General features: G+C 51.2%; 3 protein-coding genes across 4 annotated transcripts in view; 1 reads left to right on the top strand and 2 right to left on the bottom strand.

Moving 5' to 3' along the window:
- Positions 1 to 57: 57 nt before the first annotated feature.
- On the bottom strand, positions 58 to 12,422 carry cped1 (cadherin-like and PC-esterase domain containing 1). 2 transcript variants are annotated; one of them, XM_028043735.1, is made up of 21 exons: positions 11,804 to 12,422; positions 10,778 to 10,940; positions 10,024 to 10,115; positions 9,850 to 9,928; positions 9,713 to 9,782; positions 9,470 to 9,611; positions 9,270 to 9,397; positions 9,117 to 9,189; positions 8,828 to 8,980; positions 8,328 to 8,432; positions 8,144 to 8,253; positions 8,024 to 8,073; positions 7,706 to 7,892; positions 7,474 to 7,642; positions 2,709 to 2,808; positions 2,327 to 2,463; positions 2,040 to 2,260; positions 1,866 to 1,967; positions 1,694 to 1,781; positions 1,483 to 1,629; positions 58 to 1,079 (listed from the first exon to the last, which is right to left on the bottom strand). In XM_028043735.1, the coding sequence occupies exons 1-21, from the start codon at positions 11,990 to 11,992 to the stop codon at positions 879 to 881; spliced, it is 2,706 nt and encodes a 901-aa protein (XP_027899536.1). In that variant the 5' UTR covers positions 11,993 to 12,422; the 3' UTR covers positions 58 to 878. The 2 variants fall into 2 exon arrangements, with proteins under 2 accessions (XP_027899536.1, XP_027899538.1); XM_028043737.1 differs by having other exon boundaries at positions 9,713 to 9,779.
- A 115-nt stretch (positions 12,423 to 12,537) lies between these two features.
- ing3 (inhibitor of growth family, member 3) lies at positions 12,538 to 16,606 on the bottom strand. Its single transcript, XM_028043739.1, has 13 exons — positions 16,459 to 16,606; positions 16,276 to 16,347; positions 15,039 to 15,139; positions 14,902 to 14,967; positions 14,691 to 14,787; positions 14,537 to 14,608; positions 14,353 to 14,469; positions 14,105 to 14,268; positions 13,363 to 13,553; positions 13,094 to 13,286; positions 12,983 to 13,021; positions 12,776 to 12,903; positions 12,538 to 12,698 (listed from the first exon to the last, which is right to left on the bottom strand). Exons 1-12 carry the CDS (start codon positions 16,484 to 16,486, stop codon positions 12,787 to 12,789), a joined length of 1,257 nt encoding a protein of 418 aa, XP_027899540.1. The 5' UTR covers positions 16,487 to 16,606; the 3' UTR covers positions 12,538 to 12,698; positions 12,776 to 12,786.
- A 145-nt stretch (positions 16,607 to 16,751) lies between these two features.
- tspan12 (tetraspanin 12) overlaps positions 16,752 to 17,346 on the top strand; it is a 9,601-nt gene continuing 9,006 nt past the window's right edge. Inside the window, exon 1 of the mRNA XM_028043742.1 lies at positions 16,752 to 17,346. This exon is cut by the window's right edge and continues 860 nt beyond it. The gene's annotated coding sequence lies outside the window, so the exon portion shown is untranslated.

Raw genomic sequence — 17,346 nt, 5'->3', positions numbered from 1 at the left:
TCTGCAGAAACTGGGCCGGTTCGGTTCTGATTAAATAAATTGAGTAACTAAAAAAAATAAGAGAATAAAAACTTTATTAGCATCAGAGGAAGCTCAGATCCATGAACAGAACCGGAACCGCAGGTGGGCTGAACAGAACCGCACAGCAGCAGAATCATCTGTAGGAAAATAAAACGGAACCAAAAGGTCCAATCCGACCAGAACCAGACGTGTCACATGTCCGCTCGTCGCTCAGTTATTTGGACCTGGAGCAGCTGCTGGTTCTGGAAGCTGGAGACCTTCAGAACCGGGCCGGTCCAAATCACTGAGTTCTACGTCCATGCTGGACAGAACCAGGAACCAGGAGAACCCGGTTGAGAGTTCTGATGAGCATCCGGTCGGGTTTGATGGAACCTGGATGAAATGACAGCGGTTCTGGAACTCTGGGTCAGGTTCCGGGTCGGAGTTCCAGATTCATTCCCAGCAGATGGAAAATCTGATTCCACCAGAATTCCTTTACTGGATTTGGTTCTGCAGCGACCCGGATCGGTCCGATGTTCCTCCAGGTTAAATCCGGCAGCTGCCTGCTCAATGCCTGGAAAACCTGGAAAAGTCTGGATGGAAAATCTGGGAAAAGTTTCTATTGGATGTGGGGATCTTGTAGGGAATGTGAAACTTCCCATCAGGGGAATTTTTACCAAATTAAGTTTCTGGGAATATTTTGAGTTCCTCAGATTATTTGGGGATTTTTCTGCATCCTCCTCGTCAAACCAGAAGTTTTTCCGGATACGGTTCCCTTCCCAGTCAGTTGGACTTCCATGTTCATCCCGGAACATCAGTGAAGCGAACGCCGACCCGGCAGAACCCGGCGGTGCTGACCCGGAGGAGACAGGCGAGTCTCATCTGCTCCCGGGACACAGGCGGCTCAGCAGGATTTCGGAGTACACCTGGTTGACCGCTCCGTGAACCCGAAAGGTCGGAGCCTTCGACCCGACTTCCTGTTCCACATCCAGCACGGAATGGCTGCCGGTTCTGGTTCCGGGCTTTTTCCTGGTGGACGCCTCGCCGTCTGCTGGGTCGGAGGATCGGAGCTTCTCCACCTGGAAGGAGAGGAGACGGGATCAGCTGGAAAACTGGAATGTTCTGAACGGCAGGAAGCTGCAGTACTTTGTCAGGATCTTTGAGCCAAATCAGGAAAGATGGAACTGATTCTCTGAACCAGTTCCTTTGTTTTAGAACCGGATCGTTGGAACTTCCTCTGAAAAAAAGAATCTGTTGTTTCAGGAAGCAGAAACTTTGTTGTGGACCTGGATCTTTTCTGGAGGAGCCGAAGCGGTTCCCAGGATCTGGACCGTTAGGAGACGAGGAACCTGAACAGCGGTGCTGCTAACAGGAAGGGTTTTGGGTGGTAGAAGTCGAGGAACAGGAAGGCGTCTCTGCAGGTTCCTGGAACCGTCCGACCTGGTTCTGAACCCGAATCCCCGGATGGCGGCGTTGCTTTACCTCATGGAAGTGGCAGGCGCAGCGGCCCTGCAGGAACTCTTTGTATCGACCCACGGTGACGCTGAAGGTGTCCACGGCCTCGAAGCGCAGTCGCCTGGCCGTGGAGATCAGCTCGGCGTTGTCTCTGAACAGACCTCGTATCTCCATCTGCAGGGAAACGCCGTCAGAGATGTGCGCTGCGGCGGAACCTTTCCCTCCGCAGGGAACCTACCAGGCTCAGAGAGCGGATGCCATCTACAGGGAGGTGGAAGCCCATCCCCAGAGACTTCACCACCACCAGGACTTGGCTCAGAGACTCCCTGATGGGGACAGAGGAGTTCCTCAGGGGCCGCTGTCAGGGCCTCTGCATTCTGAGAACACCTGTGGTGTCGGTGTGCGTTTACCTGTCCAATACGTCCTGCACCGTCCTCAGGTGGTCGCTGTTGAGCCACTGGACTCCACCCACCACCAGCACCGTCTGCTCGGAGTTCTCCAGCGGCCGAGACCTTCGCAGAAACAGAGGCTCAGCCGAGGAACGCGGCGCTTCCTGCGTTGCGCCGCGGCCTACTTCCTGTCACCTGTTGATGAGCTGCAGCAGGGCCTGCCTGAAGGTGGGCCTGTGGCTGCCCTCCAGCCAGAAGCGGGGGTAGTAGGAGTAGCTGACCTGCGTGCGGCGCCGGTTCAGGTTGCGGTACAGCAGCGTGTGGTGAGCTCTGCCCCAGGCCTGCAGGCTGCCGTTGACCCGCTCCATCAGGAAGAACATCATCCCGCGGTTGGTGGAGTCCCCGATGAACATGACCTAGCAGAGACCGGCCAATCAGCTGGCGGCGCCGACGGTGCACGGTGCCCCGTCACGTGACCTCACCTTCCTGTCCGCCATGCAGTCCTGCAGCAGGGGGCGCCGCACCAGCGGGTGGTAGCAGCCGTCTGGCTGCCAGACGACCTCCCTCCAATCACAGGTCCTGTTGTCGGAGCAGCTGAGGCAAGGGACGACCCAGCGACCTGACGGACAGGTGAGAGATGGACCCAGGTGAGCCGCCGGTACCGAGGGGGTCCGACCGGGTCCGGGTAAAGAACCGGGACGGGTAAGACCTTTCAGATGGTAGGAAACTCTTCTTCCTGACTGTAGAGTTAGTCTAACGGTTGCTATGGAGACCAGGAGAGACCTGGTTCTCTAGCGTGTAGCATTGTGTTCTCTGGTCTTTCCCATGTTGAGGAGCGACCCGGGTTCTGATGGGAGACGCTACCTGGGACGTGTCCGGAGCCGCAGGGCCGGACGGGACTCTGGGGCGGGAGGTGAGGCTGGAGACCGCAGGACCGACCCGGTTGGACCCGCATGCCGCAGTCCTGCAACAGGGAGAGCAGTTAGGGGAGCCCTTCACGCTGCATACATTACCCAGCATGCATTGGGTTGGCTTCTGCAGCGTCTCAGCATCAAAGCTTTCATCCAGCCCAGAGGTCAGAGGTCAGATAAACCTCCCCGTCTGCTGCCGGCTTCACAGACGCGGCTCTTCTTCTTCTTCCTCCGCCGCCGCAGTTCTTCGTGGCGGCGCCACATTCAACACGCCAGCGCTGCAGCTCGCAACAAAGTGTGACAAGAAAACTTAACAGGGATTTTCTTGTTCGTACCTGAGCTCAGAGTAAACGCTCGAACTGGGCCGGGCCTGTCATCCCAGTCAGAGGTTCTGGTTCCACCGGCTGAAGCTTCCCGGCTCATTAAAGAAACGGCTGCAGCATCACGAGCCACACAACCAGAATCAATACGGTTCAGTCTGAACCCAAAATGTTCCAGAGATTTTGAAACAAAACAAACCAAAAGACTGAAACATGCATCTTTAAATGAAACAGGAATTTATTCCTCACAGAAGGAATTTCTACATAAAAAAAGAAGAAAAAACTCAAAATATTTGAATAAAGTTGCTTAAAATTCAAACATTTTCCCAACAAACACTCGGGAGTTCAGGAATGTTCTTGGATTTGACCCAAATCTGACTCACTGAAACGGAGGAAAACAGGAATGACAATCAGAAGGAAAATGTTCTGATGAGGACTGGAATTCCAGGTCAGATTCCAGACATGGAGGAATATTTCCTGAATCCTGGAGGAGAGCTGGAGCGATTCATCCGCTCTGAGGCTGGACTCCTTCCTCATGTCCACTTCCTGTCTGCGCCGCTCTGCAGACGCCTCACGTCTAAAGCGACGTACGCAGGAAAAATGTATCGGCGCCATATTTTACACACAAGTCGGCATGTATAAAAAAGAATGTGGCGTGAAAATGGGGGTTAATATACACTAACCTTTGACCTGCAGTGAAAATGAGCAGCAGCCACACAAACTTTATCTGTGGACAATAATAAACTACAAAGAGTCAAAACTCAGTAAATCCACTGAAATCTGATCCAGTTATTTAGACCAGGAAGCATCAAACCCCATGATTTTATGATTTTAATATTTTAGTGTTTAAACCATGAAACTGAACCACATTTATCCTCAGACAATAACCTAACACACACACACACACACACAGAATAAAGAAAAGAGAAATACAGGATGTGAAAACCTCAGTGTAAATAATCATGTTGCTCAGTTTGTGTCTCATAAAGATGAAACTCATCGTCTGAATGCATCTATTTATTCTCACTAGAGAGAAACCAGGGCTGATCAAACAGTTTGATTATTGATCAGGTGATCAGGTGTGGAGACAATCCCAGGTATATCAGTAGCTGCATCAAGGTGAGCCGCTACCTGAGGAGCTTTGGCTCTGATGGAGAACATGGAGCCATTGATCAGAGATCAGATTGATCTGCTGGTTTCTGATCGTTTAGATTCATCCAGACTGATCATCCTGGAGCTCTGAGCAGAACTTAAAGCAGGTACCGGTACCGGTACCGGTCCAGCTGCAGTCGTCCTCCAGTGGAGCCAGAAATCATCTGGACTCTGTAAATGTAACTTCTGCTCCTGATTCCTGGATTCAGAAGAAACGTTGAAATCCCGGCTGAACGCTCTTTATACTAATTTCCATGAATATGTATTTCTGGAGGCGACAGGCGGAGCAGCAGCTGCTCTGCTTCCTGTAAATCAGGATGACTAGAGGAAAGGTGAGCAGGTCCGATCGGAGCTCGGCTTCATACATCTGGAACTTTTTGTGCGCCGCACTTTTCTAAATTTGTCCTGCGCCAAGTTTTAGTGGGAAGACTGCAAACCTTTAGTGCATGAGGGCCCTGGTCACTTCAGCAAAACGACGATCCTCATTAGGAAAAACATTTCCAGATTTAACCTGGAACTCCAGCTGCTGGATTATGGAAATATATCAGGGAAAACCTGCAACTATTCCAGGTTTGTTGCTGACAGGAATAAAACCAGATCCAGACTTCTGTGTTTCTGGAAGGACTGGGAACAGGAAGGACTGATCACCATTCATCCACCTTTTTTAGGAAACGTCTGTCCATCTTTTGCAGTTTCAGAAACTGGAAGCTTTTCTGTTTCTCAGAACATCTTATAGCAACCGGCCTGGAAAACCGCCTGGAAAACTTAGTTTCCTTCAACTTCAACTCCAGAGCCTCACCAGGACGGCCTAGACTTCCCTCCAGCTCCTCCAAGGACTCCCGGCCCAAAAAGTGGAGAAACCTGGTTCCTCCACTCAAATGTAAAATGTTATTTTATTCGATTCTAATTAAAGAAGGAATTAAACTTTTTCTTCTGGATTTTTAATATTGTTTAAAATAATTTGTGCTTCTGGTTGGAACTGAAAGTTTCCTTTGGGAACTGAAGCTCTTTAGGTTTTAGGTGTTTTGGGAACTTTGTTGGGAACGGGATGTTGCTGGGGAACCGAGGAACAGGAAGTTCTGTGTTGGGAAGAGGAAACTCTAGAACCATGTAGAATCTGTGGGTCTGGGAAATGAAAGGTCCGGTTTGTGCAGCGCTGCGGTTCTGGTCTTCCTGATCCAGGAAGCTGAACGACAAAGTTTTCAAATGGGCCAAATGTTTGACTTTGTGCTGGAAGCGTTTCTGTTCTGTCGGACTCGATCCGTCCAGGCCGGACAGAAACACTCACCGTCCGGCCCCGTGATCAAAGCTCCGGACCCGGATCCGCTCGCAGGCCCGTGTAATCCGGATCGGCTCTCATCGGATCATCGCTCTGTTATTCTGGGAATCAGCGAGGGGGGGGGGACATCACAGCTCAGCAGAGCGAAAGGAACCGGGTCCAGCTGGGTCCGGCCGCGCCGCTCGGATATGTTCTGTGCCTTCGGACAGAGGCTCAGAGTCGTGTTTGGACCGGGCCGCAGCGTTTGGTGCTGGTTCTGTTTCGTCTCTGTTGCGAATCTGGAAAGAAATTCCTGCCGGGTCCGAAGGCCTCAGATGGTTCTGGTCAGCAAAAACGGTTCTGGCAGACGGAACCGCGGAGATTGGAAAAGAAGAAAATGTGAAAACACATAACAGAACCAGAACCAGAACCCGGGCCGCCCTATAGAACAGAACTCAAGTCATCAGCTGTGATGATGCATCAAGGAGATTTTGGACCTTGGTTCTGACCCAGAAGCTGACAGATCTCCACCGGGTCGGTGTCTTTGTGAAAGAGATTCTACAGAACTGACCTGACAGAACCTCCAGAACTGGGCCTGAAGGATCCTCAATGACCCGCTGGAGAAGAGGTTCTGGAAGATGACCCTGTCTGTTTGGATCAGAACCCAACGTTCCCAGGAGAACCCGGTTCTAGAACTCTGTTCGGTTCTGGTGCAAGTTCTGTTCTCCAGAACTTTAAACTGGATTTCTTAAAACGGGCAGCGGTTCTGATCGGACCCACTGTGGCTGGTTCTGGTCCAGTTTCAGTCATTCTCATTTCTGAACGCAATCAGGACCAAAGCTGCTCTGGACCGACCCGGTTCTAGTTCTGGTTCTGGTCCGACTCGTTTCAAACTCTTTATTTTGAGTCTGTTTCCAGGACGGAGCTGTGGCGCCCTCCGCTGGCCGAACCGAGCGGCCGCAGCTCCGGACAGGAAGCAGGAGGTGGACCGAGGGGGTCAGAGGTCACCGTGGGGTCGGGACCCAGTACAGGAGGAAGAGGAGGAGGATGAAGGTTCTGGAGACGTTTCTCCTTCAGTTTTCTGGATTATTCTGAGCTTCTGGTTCTGGATGATCCGTGTTTCCATGGAAAGTTTTTTTATGACGGGAATAAAATCAGCATTAAGAAGTTATTTTTATTTTCTCCTGGATTTGATCTAAACAAAAAAATGTGGTCAGATTTGAGTTTTTTTGCAGTGAACTTTTTATCGGTTCTGATAAAGGTGCTATGATCGATCGGCACCGATCATAATCGGCCGATTTCCGTGAAAAGTGTATGATCGCCAAATCCGATCACCTGCCTCTCCTTCTCAGCCTGCAGCTGCTCTCCTCCTGCCTTCTCGCTGCGCAGCATCAAGTCCTGCAGTGAGGAAATTTAACGTTCTGAGTGAACCGGGACGTTTGCGTGTTGCAACAGGAAATGACCTCGGGGGCGAAACACAACGAATCTAATATGATATTTAAAAACCAAACACTTGATTGATTTGGCTGCATGGAGGCTCAACGCAGGAACCAAAGACGTCCGGATCCAGACAGCAGGTAGAGCAGCGCAGCTTCCAACACGGTCAGAAAGATGAACAATAACTGAAGTCTGGAGCTGCGGAGCGAGACGCCGGTTCTGCTCCGGCTGTTGGACCGCCTCTACTGGAGGTGATATTTCAGACGGAGTCGCTGAACCTCCAGACTGAACTGTCACAGCGAGCAGCAGCTGAGCTGCAGCTGATTTTAGTTATGTGGTTAAATATGTCTGTTACGTCTAAATTAGTGAATTTATTGCCAGATAATTTAGTATCATTTATATGAAAAGCGAAAAATTGGCCAGAGATCGGCCTCATGGATGATCAGAATCAGAACCTGATGGGAGCGACCCGGTTTCTGATTTTGGAACATTAAACGTTTAACTCGTCTGACCCGAGTCAGCGGTTCTGTGACCCCCGACCCCTGGCCCACCTGCAGGAAGCTGCAGGTCACATGGTCTCCGAACGCCGGCAGGCTGGGCCGACTCTCGCGGTAAATGTGGACGGTGTAGATCGTCATGACGACCGGACGAGGCTCCGCCCCATCTGTCACCAGGACGCTGATCTGGCTGGTTCCCATGCCGACCGGGAAGTTGGCCGTCCTGAGGAGGAGAACGGGTCAGAACTGTGAGGTCAGAGGTCAGGGGGCGGGGGGCGGGGCTAACCTGGGTCCTCGGTGGTCGTCCAGTCGGACGACGCAGGCGGCGCTGATCGGTTCCGGTCGGATCCGAACCATCAACGTGTCAAAGGGAACCTCGGCCCGGTACTCCTTCATGGAGGGGTTAAAGGGCGGAGTCAGGCTGAGGGGCGGCTCCGAGTAGATCTGCCTCAGGCGGGGGTCCAAACACGACCCTGGGGGCAGAACGCTGGCCAATCAGGGGGCAGTTTGGAGGATCCAGATTTCTGATTGAAAACACAACCAGATACCGGTAGTTGGGCCGGTTCTGGTCCGGTCCGGTCACTGCGCTCCAGATGTTTCTCACCTCCAGGTGACCCGGACACCGGCTGCTGATTGGTCGGTGGGTTGGCCTCTCTGAGGAGAACAGGTGAGTCATGTGACTGAAGAGAAAGCAGCTGATTGGCTGGAAGCTTCGGCTGCTCACCTGCTGCTCTGCAGGTGGTGGTGCTGACTGATCCTGAGGAGGAGGAGGAGGAGCAGGCTGGGGGGGCCCGACGAAGATGAGGAAGACAAGGAGGAAGAGGAGGGATGAAGCTGCAGAGAGACACCGATTCAGATCAGCTCCATGACACAACCACAACCATCAGAACCACCAGAACCAGGTGTACCAGGTGGAAGGGTGACGGCGTCTGCAGCTGCAGGTGGAAGCGCAGCAGGAACAGGAAGTGGTCGTGGTTCAAACAGCTGCTGTGTGTCCCTCTGCAGCCACCGTACTGAAAACAGAGGCTCCAGTTAAAACCCTCAGCAATAAACAGACCAAACTATCCATTAGTCTGTTTTATTTAGTTTGATTCACTTAGTTCTACTTAGTTTGTTTTTACTTAGTTTGTTTTATTTAGTTTCTTTTATTTAGTCTGTTTTGCTGCAGCACTTTAAAGCTGATCTGATTCTTTAAGCTGAACTTCAGAGTAAGGTCAGTGAGTTACCATGGCAACAGAAAGCCCAGAGGATCACTATGTTTACATTTCTGTAAACAGATTTTACTTTAAAAGTTGTTTTTTTATTTCATTTATTTTATTCCTGGATTGTTATCAGGGACCGCAAACGGCCCCCGGGCCTCACTTTGAACACCTTCCTGCTTCCTGTTGCTACGGCAACACAAACTCACCTGCTGCCTGAGGGTTCCTAAGGACAGGTTGGTCTGCAGGTGTGCTGGCGGCGGCAGCAGCAGGCGCAGGCTGTCCTCCAGGACCCGGTCTCTGGTGATCTGTCCTCTGAAGGCGTCCTCACCCTGAGATGGGACGCTGAGTCCCGGGTCCACCTGGACAGACAGAGACACACTGACCCCTGCTGGACATGCAGTGTAACAGAACCGGTCCTGAGCAGGTACCACCTGGAAGAACTTTGAGACCCGCGGGTCAGAACCGGTGTGGCCAGCAGGGGGCGCCAGAGCTCACCTGGACCACAGCTGGAGAGGCGGCACCGCTGAACATCAGAGTGAAGGTGAGCAGCTGGAAGCACAGCAGGCAGCTGGACAGAACCAGAACCGGAACCAGCAGTCAGAACCGGACGGATCCGCAGAGACGAACCTGGGGAGAACCAGGCCTCACCTGCTGCCCGCTGCCGGCTCCTGATTGGTCGACGCCGCCCGCAGCACCGCCACCACCACCCTATGGACCTGGACCCGGGCCAGCCGGGCCGAGGCCGGGCCGAACCGCTGCAGCAGGAAGGTTCTGATCTGGAGGGCAGGAGGTCAAAAGGTCAGGAGGTTCTACCGACCCGGATCCTCCCAGAGATTCTGGTTCCTCACCTGGGTCTGCTGGCCTGGGTCGTTCTCGCTGGTCTTCACCACGATGACGTCATGCAGGAAGGATGTCAGAGGGGTCACAGAGGTCACCAGGACAAAGACATTCACCATGGCAACCAGAGCAGGAGAGGGGGCGTGGCCTGGTCTGTCCCAGAAACAGGAAACGGAAAGTTTCACCGTCCAATCGGAAAACATGGAGCTTCCAGGTCCAATCAGACCCAGATCACCTGACGGCCCCATGCTCACCTGTTCTGAGGAAAGAGAGGCTTCTGATTGGATGACCCACAGGACACAGGCCTCATGGGATGATCAGCTTCTACAGAAAGGTCAAAGGTCAAATACTGTGCTGAAGTTGACCTCTGCTTGACCTGGAACTGACCCACCTGTCAGCTGCAGGTAGAAGCGACAGCGACCTTCACCTGCATCTGAAAACGCCTCCATCAGCTCAGGTAGCAGGTTCACCTGTACACACACACACACACACACACACACACACACACACACAGGTCAGCTGTGATGTCATCCGGCAGGACTCAGCCTGGACAGGTGAGTCTCACCATCTGATGCTGCAGGTGTGAGAATCTGATCCTCCTCAAGCAGCTCGGTTCTGAAGAACTGAGACACAGCAGGAGGCTCCACCCACCCACACCTGGGACAGGTAGAGGGGAGGAGTCAGGACAGGTAGAGGGTTCCCACAGGGTTCTGTGTTGGTGAAATTCCTCTGTAATCCAGATTGTTCTAGTAGATTACAGGACGTTAAATCCTGGATGACAGAAGTTTTTGCTTTTGGATCAGAACCTCTGAACAGAACTTGATCAGTCGATTATTGATCTGGATCAAATGATCCTCCAGTGATGAAGCTTTTAACCTGGATGTCATTTAATCCTACAGGAACGATAAACATCCATCTTCTCCAACTTGCAGTCCATTCCGGTTCCGGTTCTGTTGGAGTTTTTCCTCTCCACTGTCGCTACATACATGCTGAGTTTGAGGGATTGCTGCAAAGTCAATGGCAGCGCCCCCTGCTGGTCAGGAGGAGTGATGCTGCAGGTCAGACAGAAATTTGAATCCAATTAGAACAACTAATCCAACTGGGCAGTACTGGGATGAATGGATGATGAAACTGGGATGATTCATTGTGAATTGGAGCCACAGAAATAAACTGAACTGGACTCCAGGCCCAGATCTGGACTCTCTGCAGAACCTCAGCAGCAGAAAGTCCTCTGCCTGATTGTTTCCAGCTGCTGGACAGGAAGTCACATGACAGGAAGTCTCCACCCTGTGTGTGTGTGTGTGTGTGTGTGTGTTCACCGTTCTGCGTCCTCAGGAAGCTGCTGGTCTCAGCGAATCGGGTCAAATGGACCTGATATCCCATCTGCTGCAGAACCTGCTGGTGCAGCACGACCTCAGGGTCCGACGGGCCGTGGCGACCCATCAGAACCACGGCCTGGCGCCGGCGCTGAGATGACCGGGCCTGAGGAAATATACAGATCGGTTGAAGGTCCAGAACCTGAAACTGGTCCGGTTCTGATCCAGTTCTTCAACAGCCTGAAATCTGCTATAAATAATCAGCATCAGCTGTTTATCATCGACTCCAGAACCAGAACTAGGGTTAGTCTGGGTGGTTCTAACAAACTGAGTTTGTTCTCAGATGAACTGGCTCCAGTCGGTTCTGGTTCTGGTTCAGCTCAGAGGACTGGACCCTCCAGTTTATTTAGCCCACTAGCCAAACATTATTTAAACGTTTATAACGAAGCTAAACTTTTAGGTTGAAACTGTGGCATCCAAAGTGAAATATGAGATTTCAGGATAAATAATCCCACTGTTGCTGTTCGGTCCGGTTCTGGTCCGGTCCGGACAGGAAGCCGCTGGAGCCGGACCTCCCGCTCCGTAGCGGCTTCAGGAGCAGACGAACCCGGGCCGAAGTTCTGACAGCGCTCCAGAACCAGGAACTCCTCCCACAGGAATATTTTTATCCAGGGTCAAATACCAAGTGCACCCAGCAGAACCTGCGGTCCGGGTTGGCCCGCCCCGCTGCCGCTCATCCTGTTGGAGGATTCGGGTCCTAAAAATATTCCAGGCCGGAAGGAATGCGGTCTCCTCCCGGAGCTTTCTGATCATGTGATCAATAACTGATTAAATGATTTGAACAGGAAGAATCTGTCCTTTTTTCTCCGATTATAACTTTATAGGTTTTAAGAAATCAATTCTGATTTGGACTACTGCCGGTATCTTTTGTTGCGTTAATATTTTATTTACTCGGTATTCTGATGTTTCTCCAGAGCCGACCTGTGGGTGGGAGCTCATCTGCGCAGGCGCAGTTCAGGTGAGTCTCACCTGCGTCTCCTCCTGCAGGGCGTCCAGAGCCGAGATCAGTCTCCTAGTCTCCATCTCCTCCGACTCGCTCCGGTTCCGGTTCACCTTCAGGGTCTGGTAACAGAGGTAAAGCAGCGCGAGCAGCAGAACCAGCGGGGCCGCGCACGCGCGCCGCCGCAGCAGCATCCTGAGGAAGAGGAGGCGAAGCATGAGGAGCGGCTTCACTTCCTCACCTCCACCTGGCGAGGAAGAGCAGCAGCTTCATCCAGGAGGTCCGGGTCTCCGCTCGCTGGGTCCGGGCTGGAGCCGCCGCAGTTCTGGGAAAACAAGCTGGAGCTTCACCATCTGGTTCCAGTTAGTCCAGCAGGAGGAGGAGGAGCAGCTCGGGTTTCACTCTTCCTCTGAACTTTCTAACAACAGCAGCAGATTCAGGAGGTCCGCACCTCCTCTTCCTCCCGAAGGAGTTATTTCTGGAACACAAGCGGCTGTTTAAAGAGACAAGCGGATTTTTGGTTCTGGTTCTTATGACCTAAAGACCAGAACCAGAACCGGACAAAGTCCGGTTGGTTCCGTTATTCTAGAAATATGTCAAATGTTTTATGTCTGGCTTTTAATTTCAAAAGGTTTTATTTAAACTCAGTTTCCTCCTGATGTCGTTCAAACTTTTCACATTAAGGCATCGTCCGCACGGGGGCGCTGTTTCCCCGCTAACAAGTTCCACCGTCACAGCATCAAACACCAGAAGAAGCAGCAGATAGAAAACATCCTCAGTTTATTTACCACACACACACACACACACACTACATTCAGAAACTGTCCATTTGAACCACAGAGGCCTCCATAGTTGTAGTCCAGTAGAGTTTGTAGTTCTTTTAGTTGCAGTGAGGGAGCAAAGTCTGATGGGAAACAGTCCAAACTGCAGAGAAAGAGAAATCGGATCAGAACCAGAGCAGAGGCAGAACCCTGGCCACTGATGATGTCACAGCTCCTGACCTGTGATTGGTCTATTTGTGGCGGCTGCCCCTCCTCTTCATGGCAGCCGTGCACTGGGGGCAGAACCACTTCCCTTTGGGTGCCTCGGTCAGGCCCACGCAGCCATAGTGGAACCACTCAATGGGGCACTGGAAACAGAACCGGGTGAGGACTGGGTCAGAACCAGCCAGGCAACTGGGTCAAAAAGCTGAACATCTGGATACTCACATCTGTGTTGTCACAACCGACCATCTCTCCATAGGAAACCTGCAGCAGACGGATCCAGTTAGACCAGAGCAGAACCAGAGCAGAACCAGAACGTGCGGGCCGCCAACCTACCTGGTTGCAGATGCAGTAGCGCGGCTCATTGGGGTCGTAGGTCCAGTCCACCTGGCTGTTGGCGTCGGCTTCCGGCAGAACCGCGGCCTGCTGGGAAAGCTCCTGGGCCAGCGCCGACGAAGACGAGCAGGAAGACAGCGAGGAAGAGGAGGACGACGAAGACGATTGGTGGTTGGAAGACTTGATGGAGCTCCTGGAACCAGAACAGGCGACCCGATTAGACCCGGTCAGACCTGGTCAGACTCGTCCTGGTGTGGCGGGGGCCTTACTTGGACTTGCGTCCGCGGGAGTCGGAGGCGGCGCTGGGGGTCAGGTTCTGGGTCAAGGTGGAGGCCAGCGCCGATGAAGAGTAGCCCGAATTCTCCCGGGTCAAAGAGAACTCCCGACCCAGCTGGAAGTCGTTGTTCTTGATCGCCTCGTAGCTCGCCTTCAGGCTGGAGGTCCGTCGGCCCTCTTTCATCTGGGAACCAGAACCAGTCAGAACCAATTCAACACTCGACTTTACTGAGTTTAATGTCAGAAAAGACTTTCAGTTTAAACTTGAAGGCCTGATGCTTTTTAAGGCTCCAGTTTGTAACTTTTATAAAAATGTTTTTCCATATAATTGTTCAAACTGTCAATGAACTCACTGACTTCCCAATGCTAACTGCTAACAGGTTTCCTCTGTGGATCATCAGCCTGATGGGCTGCCAGACTCCTCTAACCCCCACCAGGCTAAGTGTCGTCTGTTTATGTTTAACAGCAAACGGCGATTGCTCAGACGGGTTAAGCTAGGTGTATAGTTAAAGTCTCGGTGCAGGTTGTGCTAGCCTGTAGCATCGTTGACCTGATCGCTCTGTGACAGTCCAACCTGCACCTCCATTAAATATGGAAGCCTTATGGCAAGCTGTTGGCATCAATAATGCGAGGCGTGTTGTTGAGTGTCTGATTGGGGATCAGGTAAAAACAACATGCATCATCATCAGTGCTGATCGTTTCTAATCTTTTCTCCAGATGCCGACAGCTGGTCACCTGAGCCGTGGCTTGGACGGCCTGGGCCGCCGCCATGGTGATGGCGCCGGCTCCGGCGCCGGGCCCGGCAGGCAGCGAGGTCAGGCTGTAGGACGCCAGCGGCTGGGATGGGTTCACGCTGTAGACGCTGTTGGTGGACGAGGACGTGCTGTTGGCACGGCAACCTGCAGGTGACAGGGACAGTCAGGACAGGGGCAGGTTCCAAGGTCCGGTTGGGTCCGGGTCCAGTCCAGGTGAGCAGAACCTACCTGGAGTGTTCTCCTTGGAGGCGTCCGACGTGAGTGTGGACAGCAGAGCTTCGGACTTGAACTTCTTCTCTGGAACGTGTTCGGTGGTGTGGTGGGTCGGGGCGCTGTACTTCCTCTCTGGAACAGAACAGAACCGGTCAGAACCGGAACCAGAGTCGGCCTGCAGGCGGGTGGCTGGACTCACTCTCTGAGCTGCTGTGGGAGTGGACGTGGTGGTTGTTGACGGGCTGAGACGGGCTGTCCATCTCCAGAGACCCTGAGGACAAAAGCAGAACAAGTCAGCCGACCCGGACCACCAGAACCGAGACCGCCAGAAGGGGTCGGACCGGGGGACTCACGTCTCTCCAGGATCTCGGTGATGCCAGCGTTGTCGGCCTCCAGCTCCATCTTAAACTTGGCCAGTTCCTGGTCCAGTTTCCGCAGGTGCCGGTCCACCTGAGGACAGAGACAGGACAGGAAGCCGAGAAGCTGAGCTGGACTGACAGAACCGGGCTAGGATTTCAGAACCAGGCCCAATCACCATTAGTGGAGATCAGCGGAACATCTCACCAGATCATAAATCTGATTGGCCAGCTGCACCTTCTCATCAGCATCCTCCAGAGCTTTGTAGTAATCCTGAAACAGAAGAACAGCAGACGTTCACCAGAACAGAACATCTGGAAGGTTCTGGGTCCAGCTGCTCCCACCTTCTTGATGATCTCCATCTGCTCCTCTCTCCACTCCGGCTTGTTCTTCTTGGCGTTGAGGAAGAACTCTGTGACCTTCTGCTCCAGCTGGTCTGTGGCGTCTGAAACAGGAAGAGAAGCTCTGAAGAGAACCAGGCAGAACCGGTTAATCCATTGGGGAGAACAGCATCCATCCCAACAGCAGAACATCTCGGAACCTGCAGCATGTTGATCTGAAGCAACCGCATTCGGGTTCTACGGGTTCTGCTCTGGCGGCAGCAGAACATCCACTCAGGTTGTGACAGCGGGGAGCTGAGGTCCTGTCTGGGTTTCTTCCAGCTGCAGCTTCTCGTTTTAGAAAACTTGAGTGTGAGAAACGCGTCATTTAAAGAGAGAGTACCTGTACTTTCAGTTTGCTTTAAAGCTAGATTATTAATTACAAGATTTACGGCAATACTTTTAAAAACTGGTCAAACTAGAATAAATTTGCCTCACTGTTTCCTAATTTCCTCTTTAATTCTTCTGGTTTTTAATGTGATTTTAAGTAACAGAGCAACACAGAGTGACTCCATTTAGCAAGAAAATCCAGTAGAACCCGTTAATCAATTTACTAAGAACAAAATAATCAATGAAAGAAATCCAGAAGACGGAAGCCATGGAGGAGACAAAGCTAGCAGAAGAAGGCTCTGCTACTTTTTAACCTACATCCAAACACTGAGAGGAGGAAAACCAACACCCCACATCACCCTGAACACAACTTCCCCCTTGGTCAAACAAGGTGGTGGCAGCATCATGCTGTGGTGGATACAAACACACACCACACTTTTCAGATTTTCTCTGTAGAAATGTTGAAAAGCGAGATATCTGTCAGAGTTCTGCACCATGTTGTGTTGTTTTATCACATAAAATCCCAGGAAAACAGACTGGAGTTTATGTTTAATCAGAAATTTATGTAATAGATCACTGAAAAGGTTGACAGCTTTTAAAGACACCATCTTTGTCATTTTATTCTAACCGAGTTTTCAAGGAATAAATAAAAATGTTTATTTAGAGTATAAACCAACTGCAGCAGTTCCTGGTGTGTGTCGGTCGGGGGCGCTGCTGGGTCTACAGAGCCTGTAGAAAATGCTAGTTTTAAAAGCTGAATCTTAGTATCAGCGCTAACTAAAACCTCCCTTGTTTTGACTCAAGTTCTCTCTGAGGGTTACACCGTGGCTCCGTGTGTGTGTGAGACGGTGTGTGTGTTTGTGGACCGTACTCTGAACCTGCAGGTCCATCTCCCTCATTTCCGTAAACCTGTCGCGGAGGTCCATGGGAAGCTGCTCGATCACTGCGGGAGGAGAAAAACAGGACGTTAACGGTCCGACCGCCAAATGCGACCCATCTACCGCTTATTGAGCCCCAAAACCCGGCAGCCGCTCAGCCACAGCCCCGTACTCACTCTCCAGGTAGTCCTCCAGATACAACATCCTGCTGCTTTTAACCTTTTAGTCGTTTTTATCGACAAAATTCGTCTTTCAAGATGGCGCCTCCAGCCGTGGACTAGCTCAGAAAAAAGACCCTAAAAATAGAAGCAGGAACGCATGACGTCAATTGCCTCCCGTCATCTGATTGGTTTGAAAAAAATAATGAATTTTGATTCGCGGGGTTTCGTGCTATTGCATCATGGGAGCTGTAGTTTTCTCCATTTCATAATCTACCCAGAAGTCCAGATTTTTTCCCGTTGTTCGATGTATTTTAGATGAGGAATAAAATGTTTTTCATATTCCTGTTTCGATTCACAGCGACAGACGGAATCTGGTTCCTGAAAGCCTTAATGTTTCACAGTTTTTATTAACTTTACATGTTTCTTATTTTACTGTTAAAACTCAGCATGTTTACATACGGAATAACTATATTATTTCTATAGTATATTTTTATAATAGCCTGTAGTATATTTCATATTTGCTGTTATACCTATTGGATTGTTACTACAATCATTATCATTATCATAACAAATTAAAAATTAAATAAATACTTTATTGTTCCCAAAGGGAAATTAAATAAAAAAGCTATAGGCCTACAAGTGTTTGTTGTTATTATTATATTTCTTAGCTTGGTCACTATTGTTGTCCTGCTACATTTCATGGTTTCACTACTTCCTATTGATGTTTTAACTCCAAGAAAATTAAATGTTGTCGTAACTCAGAGTTGTGGGCGGCGATACTGTTGCCTTCTGCAGTAGCAGTCAGCCTCGGGGAAAATCTGAAGAGTCCTCTGACTGAAGGCTGTCTGTCCTGACATGCTAACAGCTCAACAGAAACAGCAACGAGTCCTGGATGAAACCATC

Source organism: Xiphophorus couchianus, chromosome 17 (assembly GCF_001444195.1).
Source record: "Xiphophorus couchianus chromosome 17, X_couchianus-1.0, whole genome shotgun sequence".
In the NCBI taxonomy this organism is placed as follows: domain Eukaryota; kingdom Metazoa; phylum Chordata; class Actinopteri; order Cyprinodontiformes; family Poeciliidae; genus Xiphophorus; species Xiphophorus couchianus.
Note: the sequence above shows the minus strand (reverse complement) of the source record. Positions and strands in the feature narration are given on the sequence as shown.

Excerpts from the sequence above, each read along its gene's own strand:
- cped1 (XM_028043735.1), bottom strand. The coding sequence starts at position 11,992 with ATGCTTCGCCTCCTCTTCCTCAGGATGCTGCTGCGGCGGCGCGCGTGC. Across the intron at positions 7,643-7,705 it reads GACGACCACCGAGGACCCAG|GACGGCCAACTTCCCGGTCG; the intron begins GTTAGCCCCGCC and ends TCTCCTCCTCAG. Across the intron at positions 1,080-1,482 it reads GCGCCTGCCACTTCCATGAG|GTGGAGAAGCTCCGATCCTC; the intron begins GTAAAGCAACGC and ends CTCTCCTTCCAG.
- ing3 (XM_028043739.1), bottom strand. The coding sequence starts at position 16,486 with ATGTTGTATCTGGAGGACTACCTGGAGA. Across the intron at positions 15,140-16,275 it reads GATGGACCTGCAGGTTCAGA|ACGCCACAGACCAGCTGGAG; the intron begins GTACGGTCCACA and ends TTCCTGTTTCAG. Across the intron at positions 13,554-14,104 it reads CCGTCCAAGCCACGGCTCAG|ATGAAAGAGGGCCGACGGAC; the intron begins GTGACCAGCTGT and ends TCTGGTTCCCAG.